Source organism: Haliotis cracherodii, unplaced genomic scaffold (assembly GCF_022045235.1).
Source record: "Haliotis cracherodii isolate W230 unplaced genomic scaffold, xgHalCrac1.p SCAF_33, whole genome shotgun sequence".
Classification (NCBI taxonomy): Eukaryota; Metazoa; Mollusca; class Gastropoda; order Lepetellida; family Haliotidae; genus Haliotis; species Haliotis cracherodii.
The window spans coordinates 3,037,356-3,056,462 of record NW_027266290.1 but is presented as its reverse complement, the minus strand read 5'-3'; the positions used below and the strand labels follow the sequence as shown (position 1 = coordinate 3,056,462).

The 19,107-nt window shown below is 39.1% G+C and overlaps 2 protein-coding genes across 11 annotated transcripts in view; both read left to right on the top strand.

The window, feature by feature from the left end:
* Positions 1–8,235, top strand: part of LOC139477436 (fibropellin-1-like) — a 48,707-nt gene extending 40,472 nt beyond the window's left edge. For 8 of the 10 annotated variants that reach the window (XM_071260015.1, XM_071260014.1, XM_071260007.1 and 5 more), the window contains 6 exons: positions 3,231–3,334; positions 3,379–3,391; positions 4,431–4,547; positions 5,236–5,352; positions 6,287–6,403; positions 8,120–8,235. In XM_071260015.1, the coding sequence (XP_071116116.1) occupies positions 3,231–3,334; positions 3,379–3,391; positions 4,431–4,547; positions 5,236–5,352; positions 6,287–6,403; positions 8,120–8,178 (527 nt within the window). In that variant the 3' untranslated portion in view covers positions 8,179–8,235. Of the gene's footprint in view, positions 1–3,230; positions 3,348–3,378; positions 3,392–4,430; positions 4,548–5,235; positions 5,353–6,286; positions 6,404–8,119 lie in introns of all 10 variants that reach the window. The other 2 variants (XM_071260006.1, XM_071260011.1) reach the window with 2 other exon arrangements.
* Positions 8,236–12,933: 4,698 nt separating this feature from the next.
* LOC139477401 (thrombin inhibitor rhodniin-like) lies at positions 12,934–17,913 on the top strand. The gene is made up of 5 exons (XM_071259962.1): positions 12,934–13,062; positions 13,699–13,819; positions 14,329–14,529; positions 17,398–17,469; positions 17,855–17,913. The coding sequence occupies exons 1-4, from the start codon at positions 13,023–13,025 to the stop codon at positions 17,465–17,467; spliced, it is 432 nt and encodes a 143-aa protein (XP_071116063.1). The 5' UTR covers positions 12,934–13,022; the 3' UTR covers positions 17,468–17,469; positions 17,855–17,913.
* The last annotated feature ends 1,194 nt before the right edge of the window (positions 17,914–19,107 follow it).

The following is a 19,107-nucleotide window of genomic DNA, read 5'->3' as shown; positions in this document are numbered from 1 at the left end:
ACACACACACACAAACACACACACACACACACACACACACACACACACACACACACAGATAGAAACACATACGTCAATGTTCACAAGAACATACTACCAAATAGAAGTTTGGTTAAAATATGAAGATGTCCGTGATTGTATTCCAACGTGGAAACACAGTATTATACAGATTGAGAGAACAGGAATTGCTTTGTATATATCGTATCCTCCATTTTACCAAAAAGGGGGAATCCAAGTAGAAAATACGTTGTGGCAGTACATGAATTAATTTTGCCGACCTAACGGTAATAAGTCAAGATATGTTTTGTCCAGGTGGAATCCACTGTTTTACTCTGTAGTCATTAAAATATGTTGAAATGATTATTGAAGGACAATTGAAATAATTCTCTTTACATGCATCTCAACGACTAGACAAATACTTCAGTGCCCAATCCAAGGTATTACTTTATCAGTGAGCATGAACATGCCCGTGACGGATATTATGAACAGACAGACACACAGACAATAGTTTATTAACCTCTCACTCCTGTACATACATACAACAGCTTTGTACAACTTGACATAGGTAAAATGTACAGAACCATTCAATAGAATTATGAGAGACGAATTTTCACAGAATTTATACATAAATGATATAAAAATGATATAATAAAAAGTTATCCATATAAAAGATGTTTTCTACGATTAAGAATTAGAAAGCAAACTTTGGCAAGTATAAAACACACACTGGAGTCACTGAAAATAAAACAAAATTTGTCGATATCAGGTATATCTAAAACATTATAAGATTTAGCAATACATTCATTAAAAAGAGTTGCCCTGATATCATCATATAATGCGCAGTCAAACAAATGATGGACCTCGTCTTCTACACTGTCATTACAGTGAAAACATTTTCTATTGTTGACAGGTACATCTTCGTATCGACCGGTTTCCATTCGAATAGGAGCCACGCCACATCTAAACTTGGCTAGTGCCGATCTATAGTTTCTGGGCATCTTATTTGAAACATAGTATTCTGTCCCATATACTTGTTTGTAACATCGATACATTCTCAATTTATTAAGCCCATTTCGCCCCTCTTCCTTTCTTAACATATCACTCAAACGGGTAACATATTCATTTTTACACCATTGTTCCACCGGTGTACAAACAGAAAATTTATCAATAAAACCTGTAGCGTTTAATAGATGTCCTAAATCCATATTAGTAAACTTCTTTCTTACCCTACCATTCCAATTTTTACAACCATTTACAGCGTATCTATCAGCCCAGTTAAACACGTGTTTGTTTAACCTACTAGACGTATTCTTAAGGCGACACCATTGTTTTGCTACACTTTTCCACTGTCTGACAACAGGCGGTATCCATCCCATGTCCCCATTTATAGCGACGTTAGGGGCGTATATACCGAGTCCCAAATAAAATCTAATGGCTCTATGGTGTATTTACTGCTGACACATCATATTTACCCCAGATAGCCGCCCCGTAGTCAAGAAGAGACCACACCATACTATCGTACAATTTGGAATAGGTTTGGAAATGCATACCGCCTATTGTCTTAACTTTGGATATCAACAGGCCCAAAGCCCTATTAGCAGACTTCGCTGCTGCACGTGCCATTGCAGTAAAATCTAAGTGGTCTGTGAACAGTAGACCAAGATAATTGTACTTAGCAGCAATGTCTAAAATCATATTTCCGACATTAAAAACATGTTTCGTCTGTATGACAGACGGATTTCTAAAATGGACAATTTTAGACTTTTCCTTATTGATCTCTATCTTATTTGTGCAACACCAAGTATGTAAAACATCTAACAGTAGACTGAGATCAGCTTCATTCTCAGCTAGCAATGCTAAATCATCTGCATATGCTAATGCCGCAATATTAAAATTGTCTACAGTTACACCAATATTAAGACTGTTGAGAGTATATAATAAATCATTTATGAACAAGATAAAAAGCATGGGAGATAGCAAACACCCTTGTTTCAAGCCACGATTTACCGTGAACCAGGAAGGAAAGAAACCATTCACTCGAACACTGCATTTAACACCGTTGTATAATGATTGCAAGGCAGGTAACATTTTGCCACCAATACCATGGTGAGAAAGTTTATCCCATAAAATGTTTCTATTAACACAGTCGTAAGCTTTCTTAAAATCTATGAATGCAACAAATGTAGATTTCTTTTCTTCTTTTCTGTTTTCTATAATTGCTGTTAGCGTTTGGACGTGATTGATAGTAGATCTGTTTTATCTGAATCCGTTCTGTGAATCATGGAGTACGTCGTTAGTTTCTGTCCAGAGTTGTAGTCTTCTGTTAAGGAAACTACAATACAGTTTATAAACAGACGTAGTCAGTGTGATACCCCTGTATGAGAGGGGGTCTCTAGGGTCCAGGGTTGAGCACTTTGGAATGGGACTAATTATGCCTTTCGACCATATTTAAGAAATCTTTCCTGTATTAAAACAATTATTAAAAATATAGTGGAGCGTTTTAGCGATAGAATCAGACTTCAGCACCTCGACGGGGATTTCGTCAATACCTGCTGCTTTTCCTGTATGAACCTTATGGATAGCAGTCTTTACTTCAAATAGACTTATGCTGTCGTTGAAAAGAACATGGTCATTGGCGCTCTCACCGTCTCTCCTAGAAGCTAATTTCGTGACACTGTCTCCATTTAGCAAATCGCTAAAGACATTTTTCCACCTTTCCAACACTATGTCCTTGCCCGCACCCACATTCCCATCCTCCATAACTACTGCCATCGGTATTGTCTTCTGCCTCTCCGACCCTACACGTACCCGTCCTATCTGTCTCCAGAACCACTATCACGAGCCGTACATAATTCATCTAGATTGTTCACGGTCTCTATCACATATGCACGTTTCGCCTGTTGTACACTTTTATCAAACATCCGACGTAAAGTCACAAAGCAGTGTTTCAGAAACTGTTTATCGGACTTAGTCCTGCATTTACGCCATTTCTTTTCGGCTTCACGCATCTCGTTCCAAAAGGCCGTCAGTGAATCGGACCACCATGGCTTCTTGCTCCTCCGTCGTTTATTAGAAGTCTTGGAGTTCAGCATATAGGACCTACTTTTCAGCTTACATCTCATTTCTTCTTTCACCAAGCTAATCAAACAAGCTATGGAACTGCAGTAATTTGTAAGTTGAATTAACACAATCTGTAATGTAAACACCTTTTTGCTCTTGTTTTCGCCAAGGTGGGTGTCCTAAAAGACGTTGCCGCAATGGAGGCACTTGCAAGCGGACTGGACTCTTCAGATGGAGATGTTTATGTCCACGTGGATTCAGAGGCAGGAGATGTAAAAGGAAAGTAGGTAAGTGGCCGTGTCCATGTGCGGGAGATGTCAGAAGGGTGTTCGTAAGTGTCCGGGTCCATGTTTTTAAAACTGAGAATAGGTGATCATTTCCAAATGGCATGTACAAGTTGAGATTAGTCAAATATTGAACATAGTTGCATGCGATTAGTTTCGTTATGATTGTGAAAGGTACGTTCGTACTGTCATCATCATGTATTACACATTCAGAGACTGACAAAACAGATACGAATAGTGCCATATCAATCCAGTGTGAATAAAAAATGTGTTTATAAAACGCTGCATGTATACATTACATCACACCTGCACACAAGTCATCCCAATTTGAAATGTAAACTCATTTCAAACAAACATGTTTTATAGGAGGTAATTTCAAAGGTCATATACTGTTTGAGATAATGCAAGGCAATTAATGTAAAAATGTGTATATGTTTAATGTTTGTAGGCCATCATATGAGTTGAACAACAAATACCTTACAATGTTTCATCTGGCAATGGGACATCTAAATAATTGGAATTAACATGCTTCTCAACCACACACACACACACACACACACACACACACACACACACACACACACACACACACACACACACACAGCGAGAAACGCACACGTCAGTGTTCACAAGAACATTCTACCAAATAGAAGTTTGGTTAAAATATGAAGATGTCCGTGATTGTATTCCAACGTGGAAACACAGTATTATACAGATTGAGAGAACAGGAATTGCTTTGTTTTGATCGTATCCTCCATTCAAGTAGAAAATACGTTGTGGCAGTACATGAATTAATTTTGCCGACCAAACTGTAATAAGTCAAGATATGTTTTGTCCAGGTGGAATCCACTGTTTTACTCTGTAGTCATTTAAATATGTTGAAATGATTATTGAAGGAAAATTGAAATAATTCTCTTTACATGCATCTCAACGACTAGACAAATACGGCAGTGCCCAATCCAAGGTATTACTTTATCAAGGAGCATGAACATGCCCGTGACTGATATTATGGAAGTGCAGAATGTTGTAAGTTGAATTAACACAATCTGTAATGTAAACACCTTTTTTGTTCTTGTTTTCGTCAAGGTGGGTGTCTTAGAAGACGTTGCCGCAATGGAGGCGCTTGCAAGCAGATTGGACGCTTCAGGTGGAGATGTTTATGTCGACGTGGATTCACTGGCAAGAGATGCAAAATTAAAGTTGGTAAGTGTCCGTGTCCATGTTTTATTAACTCAGAATATGTGTATATATACAATATAAAATATGCTACATGTATACATTACATAGCACTTTCACACAAGTTATCCCAATTGTATATGTAAACTTACCAAAGGTGATCATATCAAACAGACATATGTTGTGAAAGGTAATTTCAAAGGTCATATACTGTTTGAGATTATGCAACGTAATTAATGAAAAAATGTATATATTTAATGTTTTCAAGCCGTCAACGACTACACGCACGCACGCACGCACGCACGCACGCACGCACGCACGCACGCACGCACTCACGCACGCACACGCGCACACGCACACGTCAGTGTTCACACCAATATACTACCAAACAGAAGTTTGGTTAAAATATGAACATGTCAGTGGTTGTATTCCAACGTGAAAATACAATATTATACAGATTGGGTGAACATGTATTGCTATGTATTCATCGTTTCCTCCATTTTATCAAAAAAGGAGGAATCCATGTTCAAAATCTAATTAAGGCTCTTTTTATGCATCTCAACGACTAGACAAACACGTCTGTGCCTAAGCGAAGATATGACTTTATCAGTGAGCATGAACATACCCGTGACTGATATTATGGATCTGCAGTACGTTGTAAGTTGAATTAACACAATATGTAATGTAAGCACCTTTCGCTCTTGTTTTCGCCAAGGTCGGTGTCGTAAAGGATGTTGCCGCAATGGTGGCACTTGCAAGCAGATTGGACGCTGGAAATGGAGATGTTTTTGTCGACGTGGATTCAGAGGCACGACGTGTAGAAGGAGAGTAGGTAAGTGTCCGTGTCCATGTTTTGTGAACTGAGTATATGTGACCATTTCAAAATGGCATGCACAAGTTGAGGTTACTCAAATATTGAACATAGTTGTACACAATTAGTTCCGTTATGATTGTGTTAAGTAAGTTCTTACGTTCATCATCATATATTACACATACAACGAATGACAAAACAGATACGAATAGTGCGATAAAATTCAGCGTGAATGAAAAAAATCGTTTAAAAGACACTACATGTATACATTCCTTACCACTTGCACACAAGTTATCCCAAATTTAATGTTGCCATGAAAATGGTGTTTAATTATTGGAAACGGGAAATCTAAATAATTGTACTTAACGTACTTTTCAACGACAACTCGCACGTACGCACGCTCGCTTGCACGCATGCACGCGGGCGCGCGCGAATGTCAGTGAACGGCGCGCGCGCATGTCAGTGTTCACACCAAAATATACCATCAAACAGAAGTTCGGTTAAAATTTGAACATGTCCGTGGTTGTATTCCAACGTGGAAATACAGTTATATACAGATTGAGAGAACAGGAATTGCTAAGTATTCATCGTTTCTTCCATTATACCAAAAACAAAGGAGGAATCCACGGAGAAAATAGGTTGTGGTAGTCCAGGTATTAATTTTGCCGACCTAACGGTAATAAATGGAAATGTGTTCTGTACAGTTGGAATCCACTGTTGTACCTCTGTAGTCATTAAAATGTTTCGGAATGATTATTGAAGGAAATTATTTTAATGCTCTTTACATGCATTTCAACGACTAGACAAATACATCGGTGCCCAAGCCAAGGTATCACTTTATCAGTGAGCATGAACATGCCCGTGACTGATATTATGGATTTGCAGTGTGTTGTAAGTTGAATTAACACAATCAGTAATATCAAAGTAAGCAAATTTTGCTCTTGTTTTCTCCAAGGCCGGTGTCATAGAAGACGTTGCCGCAATGGAGGCAAATGCAAGCAGATTGGACGCTTCAGGTGGAGATGTTTATGTCGACGTGGATTCAGAGGCAGGACATGTACAAGGAGAATAGGTAAGTGTCTGTGTCCATGTTTTAGAAACTGACAATAGGTGACCGATAAACGTAAAACACCCCTCACTGCCCCCAGGCATTCTTCCATTTACTATATTGATTCCCCACAGTTTACAGATGTAAATTAGTGATGAACATTCTAGGCATCTCTCCTAAATGTAATGGAAGAAATATTTACTTCTGTTGTTGAACAAGTTATCCCAATTTTATATGGAAACTTACGAAAGGTGTTCATTTCAAACAGACATATGTAATGAAAGGTAATTTCAAAGGTCATATACTTTTTGAGATTGTGCAACGCAATTAATGAAAAAGTGTATGGAATTTAATGTTTGGAGGCCATCAGATGAGTTGAACAACAAATACCTTACAATGTTTCATCTATTTAAAATATACATTGCAAATCATGAAAAATGTCTTGCCGTCTTTTGTAATGTGGGTTAGTTGTACTTTCCAAGGGGGTGTACAACCGCTGCATTTTTCATAATGGATATCAATGGTGTCATGAAAAGATTTTTAATAACTGGCAATGGGACATCTAAATAATTGCAATTAACATGCTTCTCAACCACACACACACACACACACACACACACACACACACACACACACACACACACACACACACACACACACACACACACACACGCACAGCGAGAAACGCACACGTCAGTGAGCATGAACATGCCCGTGACTGATATTATGGACCTGCAGTCTGTTGTAAGTTGAATTAACACAATCAGTAATATTAATGACAAGCACCTTTTCCTCTTGTTTTCGCCAAGGTTTGTGTCATAAAAGACGTTGCCGCAATGGAGGCACTTGCAAGCAGATTGGACGCTAGAAATGGAAACGTTTATGTATCAGACACTACACTTGTACATTAAATAACACTTGCACATAAGTTATCCAAATTACAAATGCAAACTTACAAACATTTCAAACAGACATTTATTATTGGAGGTAATTTCAAAGGTCATATACTGTTGGAGATTATGCATGGAACTATTGAACAAAATATTTTGTTTATACTTTAAGGCCATCAAAGTGTAACAAGACGACGGATAGTAAAGAATGCGGGGAATATCTGTCACGAATGATATTAGTTCTTTTCGGTTTCTAATCAATCATTTGGACACACAAGTCGTCTTTTGTTGTCTCTGGTATGAACCACCTCTAATACATCCATGGGTATCTAAATTAAAAAACTAAGAATAATATACTGACCTTCGATACCTCTGTAGTGAAGTTAGTTTATTTTGTATAACCACAAGACAAGGAGTATAATTTGATATAATCTACCGAAAGAAATGATAACCCACATGTTCATTCCAGTTTTTTGTATTTTAAGAATACTGAACAAAAGAAGAGATATACGTATCATCTTAAAGGTGTCAAAGTTATCATTAATTTTATCAAACAATGTCTTCTTGACAACTGTAGGGACTTTTACTTTATTTCAGGTCGCATCAAATGAACGTTAGTATCTTAACCACGTTTACTGACGACAATGCTACTGAGATCTACCCATGCCCAATGATCAAGGGCGCCGCGACTTTGCCCACATTTTGTTTCTAGGTTTGTCAGCACCGTGCCCGCTCTGAGGCCTGCATCACTTAGTGCTTGTTTCCCTATTCCAGCTACATCAAGCTGACATGCTAGGATATAACTGAAATGCAGTTCAAAACTTCAGAAATAATATGTTTTCTTTTCCAGTGTGCAGCCAACGGAAAATCGATATCCGGATTGTGGTGAACGGACAGGAGGAAACCTGATGATTGGAATCAGTTAAAAACCATGTCAATCACATTGAATAAATATTCTGCAGCTTACTCTGACTTCATATTGTTTGTTAGAAATACATCACTTATACAATAAGTTGAAAAGCTATTGTCATGAAGGTCAAATTGATTCTGTTATTTCAATGGCAATTACTAAAACGATCCAGGGAACATTTTTTAGATATGTTCATTTTTATCCTGGACATCTTGCAGAAACTTGAAGCCTCTTAAGTGCCCCTTTCTATCCATGATATCGATCGGTCAAACGTTAATGCATTTAGGATGTTTTTTCAAATGTACCAAACCGAAATTTAGAGACTTCGAAAACTGTAATCTTGAATCAACGTCTTTCTGTTAATCATTTGGAACTTCTTAAATTCTGATGCAAAGTGATTCAAAATCGCTTCTACAATCACAAGAGAAAGAAAAGCAAAACGTGACTTCATGCATTATGATCAGCTTTCAACTTCTGTCGTTAGAGATTTTTATGTACATTTTTTGTGCCATCCTCCTTCGAAATTCTACTTTATAATGGGATAGAATGATCATAGTTTCAAAGTACAAACAGCTATTCCTGGTGAGATTTACCCAACACAAATGTAACAAACTGTAAGCATCAACGTTGAGCTTTCTCCTTGTTACGTGGTGTACATCCGCACACCCTCATTGCTCTTTAGTACATACAAACATATACCCATTCATACATGTTCGTCATCCGATTCGCTGTTTATATTTAACACAAAAGCGCAAATGATAAAGACTTGAAAAAGGCTTGCACATTGCTAACTGCTTCTAAACATCACAACACCTCAAAAACAAAATTTATTTCTGAACAAAGGAGGTGTCGCCGTATATTTGTTATAAATGTGAAGTTTACACGATACATGGCTTTTCCATTTGACGAGACGTCAGTAACATGACTGCGAAATTAACGTTCGTAAGTGTATGACTTGCACAGTTTGACGTCCAAACGTTTTTCACGACTAGACTATATTTTTGAAATGATAGTAACACTTTCGGACTACTTCCACATTCCGGGGGAAAACCCTGGGAATTACCCAGCACGAATATATAAACAAGCGTTGTTTCCTATCATTTAGACCCTTTATTGAAAAATTAAGAAATGTCATAGAGATTGACTGCTTTGAACAAACCGAAGACATGCACACCCAAACTATCGTAGTTCGACTCGATCCGTGTCTAGACTGACATATACAGTCTACAGCAATCTATGAATTTATCTTAGCATCTGATTGACACATTTTTATAATAACCCTTCAATGATCGGCCAAATGATCAATATAACTAACACATGTAATTATATAACCGGCACAGGTTCATGAACAACTTCGGAAATCTCTCCCGCCACGTTTATCGTGTCGGCCCTTTTCACGTCTTGTGCTTGATGTAAATGTATTACGACGTATTGTAAATATAAATGTATCGTGACTGACGTACTAAGGGAGTTCTTAACAGACCTTTGTCCTTCATTGATGATATTTTAAATACATTAGTTGTCAACAAATCACAACTGATGTTCCTGTAGAGCACGTTGATCATACTTACGCTCATGTCGCCCTTCCTTTTGAGTAACTATGTTATTCCGCCATACAGCACTCTTTAAAGAGTGAGAGCCAAATTGTATGAACGTCGTGTTTCAAGGGGAACATACCTTCTGCATATCATCTTAGACATTGTTACGCTCACGGAGGTTGGTTGGTTGGTTGTTTTGTTGTTTAACGCCGCACTCAGCATATTCCAGCTATATGACAGCGGTCTGTAAATATTCGAGTCTGGACCAGACAATCCAGTGATTAATATCATGAGCATCGATCAACGCAATTGGGATCGATGACATGCATCAACCAAGTCAGCGAGCCTGACCACCCGATCCCGTTAGTCGCCTCTTACGACAAGCATAGTCGCCTTTTACGGCAAACATGGGTTGCTGAAAACCTATTTTATCCCGGATCTTCACGGGCCCTCCCGGAGGAGAAAGGGTACATGGGCACTATTTTTACTTGATGACCACATAGGATACCCCACGATAATAACATAATTAACCAACCAACTTGACATCCTGAAATGATGATTACACAGAACGCCTCTTGTTATATTTATGTTAAAAGTCGTCGCTCATAAATAGCCTCAAATAAATATGATGCACTGACTACAAATTTTAAGACAAGAAATATAGTTTCATATCAACGACATGATTTCACATTATAATCAACAAAGCATTTATTTCACCTGATTTTCAGTTTACAATAAACAAAAAACAAAACAACGTCTGCATTTGTAAACACACATGACTGACCATTTGACACCTGTCAAAGTAAATGACCCCGTTAAAGTGAACGGAGATCTGACAGGGAGCGTTATTCGTATACCTTAACTCCTAAAAATGTGATGTCTTTAAAACTGCATACGGCCAGATTGAAGTTCCAATATTCATATTGCGAGTGTAGCCAGAAACTGTTCCTCGTGCGCCAACACTGCCAATGAAAATATATTAAAAAAAACAATGAATAGGAGTAAACTTGACATGAATTCAAAAATGTATACAGGAAAGCTAAAATGAGAAGAAATTGGCCCCAGTGAACTAAACATTATTCTTTGCAATTGTTTTTTTTATTTCGACACGCAAATTAGATGGTTCAGAATACGAAATGTCTACTTTTAATGGGATCGAGGGCAGCATACAGCGTTACCTTCAATCGAAATGATTACCATCATCTTCTCCCGAAATCGATGCACTTTGCTAAACTGGGGGAGGTTTTGAAATCAAAACATCAAGTCATTTAACATATGAGGAGCTGATCCTGTGTCCGATATTGAACTGAGTGAACTTACGGAGAGCTTGGCACCATGTCGCCAGATGCTGTGTAAGTCTATCAACAGCTACCCGGCCATTTATGGATCACAACATCAAAATATCAACGAAATCCTGTCATCTACTCTGTCCATTCTAAAATAAGCGTGTTTTACATGTCCTCCTTAAATCCCAGATGCATATGTTCCCCATCAAAATGCACAGTGCCATGTTTCACATCAGCTACACTTATCTCATATCCATAGAAAACATAACGCCGGTTCTGTTGTAGTGCCTAGTTCCAGCTGTCTCGTATCTGGGTCATTCATCCCACTGTGAAAGTTATCGTACGTTTCATATTGAGGGAGGATCCCCGGCCGTGTCATACCAAAAGACGTTAAAAAATGGTACTTGTTGTTACCCTGTCTGGCGCTCGGCATTAAGGGGCTAAAACAGGGACTGGTCGGCTCAGAGTCAATATACTGAGTCTGAGTGGGGTATTCATGTATTCAGTCCGGACTAGTACAAGCAGCAACACACACACACACATACACACACACACACACACACACACACACACACACACGTCGCTATATGACGGCAATAATCTTGTACGCGACGTTAAACCCAATTTCACTTATCGTCACATCGGCAATATTTCAGCCATATCGTGACGAGAACTGACACATAATACAGTAAAGTACGGTTATAACGAACTCAAAGGGACCACTAATTTTAGTTCGTTATAACCGTAGTAAGCATATATACAACATAACTACAGCAAATGTTTTGGACAAAAAGTAAGTTCGTTATATCCGTCAGTTCGTTATATGCGTGTTCGTTATAACCGTAATTTACTGTGCATAGATTTATTTGGAAACGACCATTGGTTTTTGGCATATCTGAGGGACAAAACTCTGATCATTGAACAACTGAGCGTCGGTGCTTCCAAAAGCTATACATTCCGTATCAATAATGAATTAATAATACAGTCAATAAATCCATGCAAAACGTTCAAAACTCCCAAACAATCCAGCCCTATGCGTTGCCTAATCTCGTTAAAATCATATCCTCGTTCTCGCTACCGCCTGAACAATGATCTGAGGACATTCCATCACAGATCACGTCAGAATGACCTTTCATCCGGCCAAGCAGAATGTCGCTTACCAAATAGTAAAAGTGACAGTCAGAATGTGTTTTCTCAACATACAACCTCGAAATAGTTAACACGGGATATTCCTAACGACAGTTACGGATTGTACGGCTGTTTCTTTCAATAGGGATAATCATTTGCAACGGAAGAGACTTTCCTTCACCTGTGAAAAGTAATGCCATACAATCTCGGCCATCTATTAGACATTGCAGAAGTTTCCTGTTCAGTTTTTAAATTTGATTAGCTAATTTTCAAAGCTTTGTCTGGATGGATGTCGCCAGTTTGAAGTCAGTTCCAAAAAGCTCGAGAAAACGTCTAATTTGCTGATGTCGACTAGTTAGTTATTTCATTCGTCGCTCAGTTTGGGAACTTACATTGTGACGTGACCTTTAATGGTGTGTCGTCGTATCTGTGTTTAGCGGTAGCGAGAACTAAGATCCGACCTTAATGAGATCATGTGTTGCCTGTTTAATCGTTCGCGGACGGCACAGGACCTGGCTCATAATAACGGCCAATTGTTGGTTTGAGCCAGGCGCTGCTCACAGACCGTTGTGATATGGCGAAAGTGAAGCAAGCCATGCGTAATCCTTAGCCTGTAGGCAGCCCTTTGTTGAATATAAAACGTGAACGTGAGAGAATAACATGTGTCGATTATTCGCCGAAACGGATTCCACTGGGCATGAAAGTCAATCGGCGGTGAAAATTATAGAAATGGATCACTGAAAATCTGTATTGACACCACAGTAAGCACATGCCGTCCCGACACACCTACGAGGTAGGTCACAGATAAGGTTACCACCTGGGAAATTACACGGTTCTCGTCCAAGTCATACATTTTGCATATTCCAGACTAGGGCAGCTTTCCTCACGTTCATGATGCTGAAGTTACTCTCAATTGTCGCAGTGTTTGTAGGTGAGGTGCTTTTTACTCCTTTTATTGCAATTTCAATGATTTACAGTACAGTTTTGGTTATCATTATCCACTGTTTAATTTGCCCAGCGTATTGTTTTTATATCACAAGCACTGACGTTTGGCAGGTCCGTTAATTAAGTATGAAAACAACATGTAAAAGCCGTTAAAAGTAATCCGTATATTTTGAAATAAGATTATGAGCCGCTATTAAAGTAGATAGTATGTTTGCACGTTGAGTAGAATTTACGACCACCTGATGCATCACACAGCTGTATGTGAAGGACATGGTAACCTTAAAATATCTATAATAAATAAAATAACCTATATCATATTCTGTACCTCGTTGATCTACATTCTGATAAATACATTGGATCAGTTCGCAACCATAAATTGTCTTGTGTATTTTCGACTGGCACGTCGCTGAAAGAGCCATTCAATCCTATATGTCCCCTGAAGGAAAGAAATTCTGTGCCGAGTTAGTGATATGGTGACGACACTTCTGAAACGAAACTACGGCGGCCAATAGGTGCAAAGCAATTGTATTAATACAATGACCATATGATACACTAGATGATCGATGATGTTCCCATACAATGTACTTGTGTTTATCCATTTATCTACTGGTCTTACCCCCAGCTTGCTACAGCCAGACCACGTCGCCTATCAGGACCATATGCAGAGCTATCAACCGCGCTGACTGTTCTTTATTTGCCCATCACCCAGAGTGTGGCAGCGACGGCAAAACCTATGACAATAGGTAAACATACTTTGCTGAATGACGTTGTTGTGCGTTATTATCATATGCACAATATGGGAATTCCAGGTCTCAGTAGATCCCAATTCCTGATCGTAAGAGTCGACTAAAATTTGATCGGGTTGTAAGTCAACGTTTCAAAGTAGCCCACTTGTGGAGTTCAATTCCCGTGATTTCATCCACTCGTCTGTAGGGCACAGACGCGATTGTTCACTGGCTGCCGTGATATGACTGGATATTGACTGACAATGACAAGATCCACTCACTCACATGGATACAGCTAATGTGACGTTAATGTACTGCCACCACTTCAACAATTACTGCTTCAGAAGCAACAAATTTTACACCTGTGCTTCGATTTCTACAGTTACAACTTACAACCTTTATTGCGACTACTGCTGCTGCTACTGCTACAGGAACTGCTATTTATCAGACACTGCTTCTGGTGTCATTCTGCATCCTCTACCGCCACTTCTACAGCTACATTCACACACTGACTCTTTACTTTCCAGGTGTCTCTTTTCCAAGGCCCACTGTCAGGACCTTACTCTTCAGGCTGTACATAATGGCACTTGTACACCCTCTTCCGGTACAACCGGAACTCCCGGTACTTCTGCCATATACCAGTTCTTCTGTTCCCAGATGGCCACCAAACACTGCGGAAATGACGTGGAACACCTGTGTGGTTCCGACCACGTAGACTACATGAATTTGTAAGAGACCATTTCGTTAAATTATTGGCACAATCGTTTTTGAGTTTTCAAGTCATCAAGTGGATTTGGATATTTATGAACCAACATATGTCTTTAAAAGGCTCATGCTCTAGTTTCAAAAGTAATTTTGGGATTAGTCTCTGACGGTTTACAGCATTATTGAATTTGTTTGCTTGAGGCGTTGCTACTAAGGTTCAAATGTTGTGTTTTTTCACAATTGGATTAAATCATTATTGTTGTTGATTGACTCATTGATAGTTTTGTCAATAGGGGGCATGGATGGCCGAGTCGTCTAAGGCACCGTGATTCGCTGTGCCGAGTTACGTCCCTTGGGCACGCCAGAAACCTATGATTGTGGGGTCGAATCCCGGTTCGCCCCGATTATGATTCTAGATGTGTCAGCATCATACCCATGCTCGTGGGTTTCACCGAAGTGGCAAACGTCTGAGACCTGCATCACTTCGGCCTTTCCTTCCACATTAGGCTGACACGCCGTGATATAACTGGAATAATGTTAAAAGTGGCGTTAAACCCAACTCACTCACTCTCAGTTAATAAAAGTAGACATTAAATTTCAATTTATAACGTCAACGCAAGAGAATAATCATTCTCGATTGTCCAGGGAGGGAGATTCCGTTGGGCGTAAAAGGCAAAATAGCGGTGAAACTTACTTGAATGGATCATTGGAAATTCGTGATGACACCACGTGTTCGCGAACAGGATAAGCAAGCCCTGCTCATACGGTAGCACCCTCACTCATACACCCTGCACAAACAAAATTACTATTCCAGGTGGTTTCAATAACATCGTATCACCACTGATTAAGAGATTATGTAAATATTTTTCTAACAGTGTTTTCAGTTGCGATACTTCATACAGTGATTGAGTGAGTATGGTTTTACGCCACTTTTAGCAATATTCCAGCAATATCACGGAGGAGGACACCGGAAAATGGGCTTCACACATTGTACCCATATGGAGAATCGAACTCGGGTCTTCGGTGTGACGAGCCAAGGCTTTAACCATGATGCTACTCCACCACCCGGCTTCAAACAGAGTACGGCCTTATTACGTAATGCAATTATGCCATAAGTTGGTAATGTTTCTTAAAATAGACAATGAAAAATATTTGCCTCGAAATCTTTCATAACACACATATCTTTCATAACATTTTGTATTCCCAAAAAGTAAAATGAGCTTCCAAACAATTAAACGTCTTTCTAAATTTACTCTGGTTAAAGCAGTGTAAATTTACCCCTGTCGTGAATGTGCATTACAAGCATGAACAGGAGCTCGAGTATAACGACTTCCTATTAGATAGTTCCCATACCATTTCTGCTCAACACAGTCAGTAAGTCTCTGTCTAAATGTATTAAATTTTTTTTAATTTTTTTAATTTTTTTTTTTTTTTATTGTTCCTGGTAAAAGTACATCATGTTTAGATAAGAGTCCAAATACATGACCAGGGTTTTTTGAGAAAGTACATATCATTCACACACATCCGTATTAAAAAATATTGCTGTGGCTCCAACCCTCTGGGAAATCAACACGAGACCAAATCGGGAGGAACATTATTAATGATTTATGACATAAGAATTCTTATAAGGCTGTGTATGGTCACGTGTCAGTCTTAACACTTAGGGGTATATGTAAGTGAGCATTGTCCTTAATTTCAACGTGTATGTGATACAATTTGTGTGACAAGAAACACACAATGGATGTTTGCCACATTCACCATAGACTACACCAATTAGGAAATTTGCAAACATATAGAATAAACTTACAAAATAACAATGTACACTTTTAATCTTTTCCGTTTCTTTTAAAATATTGAAATTGAGGCAATTAAGGCAAATAGAAAAGGCAAATATCCAACTTCACATTCAAACTCTTGTAACCGATTTCCCAAAGATCTTCAGTTTCCGAAAAAAATATTCAAATAGAATTACTCATCAAATACTTCAGTTGGAACATACTTATACGTAGCGTAGACTAATGACTGTTGATCAACCGCAATTTATTTCGATTCGGTTTCCTTGAATTCATTAAAAAAGAAATCACGGGTATGTAATCACCACTTTCCACTAGTTTCAGTAAATACTACGACCGACATGGTGTGTGGTAGTGACGAGTTTCTATTCTATGTAAAGCAATGGCATGAGGCCGTGTGTCTCACGGAAATGAACCCTACTCCGTGCATAAATTCTGTGCGAACCCTGTCGTTGCAAGATATTAAAACAGTGGGTAGCTCAGGAAAAATGCCGTTTGCGCAATCGGATCTCACCGCTCATTGGACAGACTAACCGTTGGTTTCCCTCTTGATGAAACGTTTGTAGTATTTGGTTGAACATAGTGACAACACTGCAAGGTATGTATTCACAGTGTATATAAACCTGTGAATTATTTGAATACATGACAAGAATGAAGTCTTTGATGGGCATTTAGAAATTGGTTGAACATGAACACAGGACGTATGTGTCATATATTCATGTTCTTCCAACTTCTAAATGCCTATCAAAGACTGTGAGTGAGTGAGTGAGTTGGATATTCCAGTTATATCACGGCGTGTCAGCTTAATGTGGAAGGAAAGCCCGAAGTGATGCAGGTCTCAGACGTTTACCACTTCGGTGAAACCCAAGAGCACGGGTATGGTGCTGACAAACCTAGAAACATAATTGGGGCGAACCGGAATTCGAACCCACAATCATAGGTTTCTGGCGTGTCCAGGGGACGCAACTCTGCACAGCGAATCGCGGCGCCTTAGACGACTCGGCCACCCGTGCCCCCCAAAGACTGTGAAGTATTGACGATGGTTAACTTATGTTCAGGTACAAACAATACACAAATACACCGCTTTGCTATTTGCAGCTGTCTTTTTGAGAAGGCCCGCTGCACGAACTTGGATCTGTACGTAGCCTCATACGCAAAGTGTTCTTAGAGGTGAGTTCTTTGCATTATTGATGGTGATGATGGATTGATACAGGGTTTATTCAAGGATTATGTGAGTGATATTCATAACCATGTTTGTCACGTCAAACACAAAGATGATCTTGGCATTGATTTATTATATTTAACATGTTTGATGATTAGCATACATAGAAACGTTTCAATGTACGTTTGAATAAGACAACGGCACAAAAGATACTTAAGCTATAACCTTGCCAGAAGCCTTCTCCTTTTCCTTTAATAGCTTAAATTTGGTTTGCGCAATCCGGGTTCGAAACTTTTATGCATTCCTGGCCATGATTATGGTTGCATCAGATACTATGAAATATAGCTTTTTATAAGATTCGAGGAGTAATCAAATTCATCTTTTCTCTTTCAGGTTTCTGGATTACAATTAATGTATCAACTTAAAAGAATAAACAATTCTTGAGACATTTACTAATCATTGCCTGTCATTGAACACTTCTGATGAGCGAGAGAGTGAGTAAGATTTTTAAGCTACTTTAAGCAATATACTTGTAATGTCGTTATGGTGAACATTAACAATCGGGGTTATGTATACCATACAATGCATATGTGGTGGAATCTGTTTCTATTGTATGACGAGTGAACACATTTACTGCTGAGTTATACCACAATTCCCTTTCAAGGTGAATACAGGCGTCATTATTGTTCAGGTTGCACCCTGTCGATAAATGACATACCAGGTCGCGCCCTGGAGTAAAAATGGTATTTCCAGGTGGAAATATGTCCAGGTATGCCCTGTAGTCTAAATATATTTCCAGATAAGCGCTGTAGATAATGCTAATTCCAGGTAAGTCCTGTAAACAAATTGTATTTAAAGATAAGACTGTAAACCTTCTCTTCCATTTCTATTGCTGACCATTTTCTGGCATCAATACCAGTATGGTGTGTCCGATTGACTGTTTCCCGAAAGAGCGTAGTTGTTAGTCATGCGCATAGATATATGTAACCTTTCCCTCTGCCACGGTAAGGAGCGGTGGGGTAGCTTGGTGGATAAGCGTTCGCTTGTCACGCCGAAGACTCGGGTTCGGTTCCCCACATTGGGTGTTATGTGTGAAGCCCATGCTTTGGTTTCCCCCGCCGTGATAATGAGGGAATCTTGCAAAAAGATGTAGAACCACACTCGATCACTCACTCACTCTGTCGCGGGAAGAATATGCCCATGCTTTTAATTGTGAAGGCGGCCTCTTTCTAGGACAGATTCCTGTCGTTTGTCCAATACGACGTGCTACCTCGAGTCCTTCACATTTATCACCATACAATGGTGTTCAACATGATACTGATGGACAAAATTCCTTACGTTGATAGAACAAAGATTGTATATCCAGAGATATTGAGCAAATCCCCAAGGGAACCTGGGCGTTTTCTCAAAATATCTTTGGCTATGTTTGTCTTGTTCTCAAACAAATCTTACATGTTTCAGACAACAGCCGTTGAACTTAATATTTTCGGACACTATGTCACCTGAAGTCTCTGTGATATATTATCCTCTTTCTCAAACCGATGTCTGCATCTCACGCATATCAGCTCCTATGGCGGGACTTTTTGGGATCGGATTCGGCCTTGATATTGGCTGTGCAGAGCTTATGTCGAGTGGAATCATTGGGA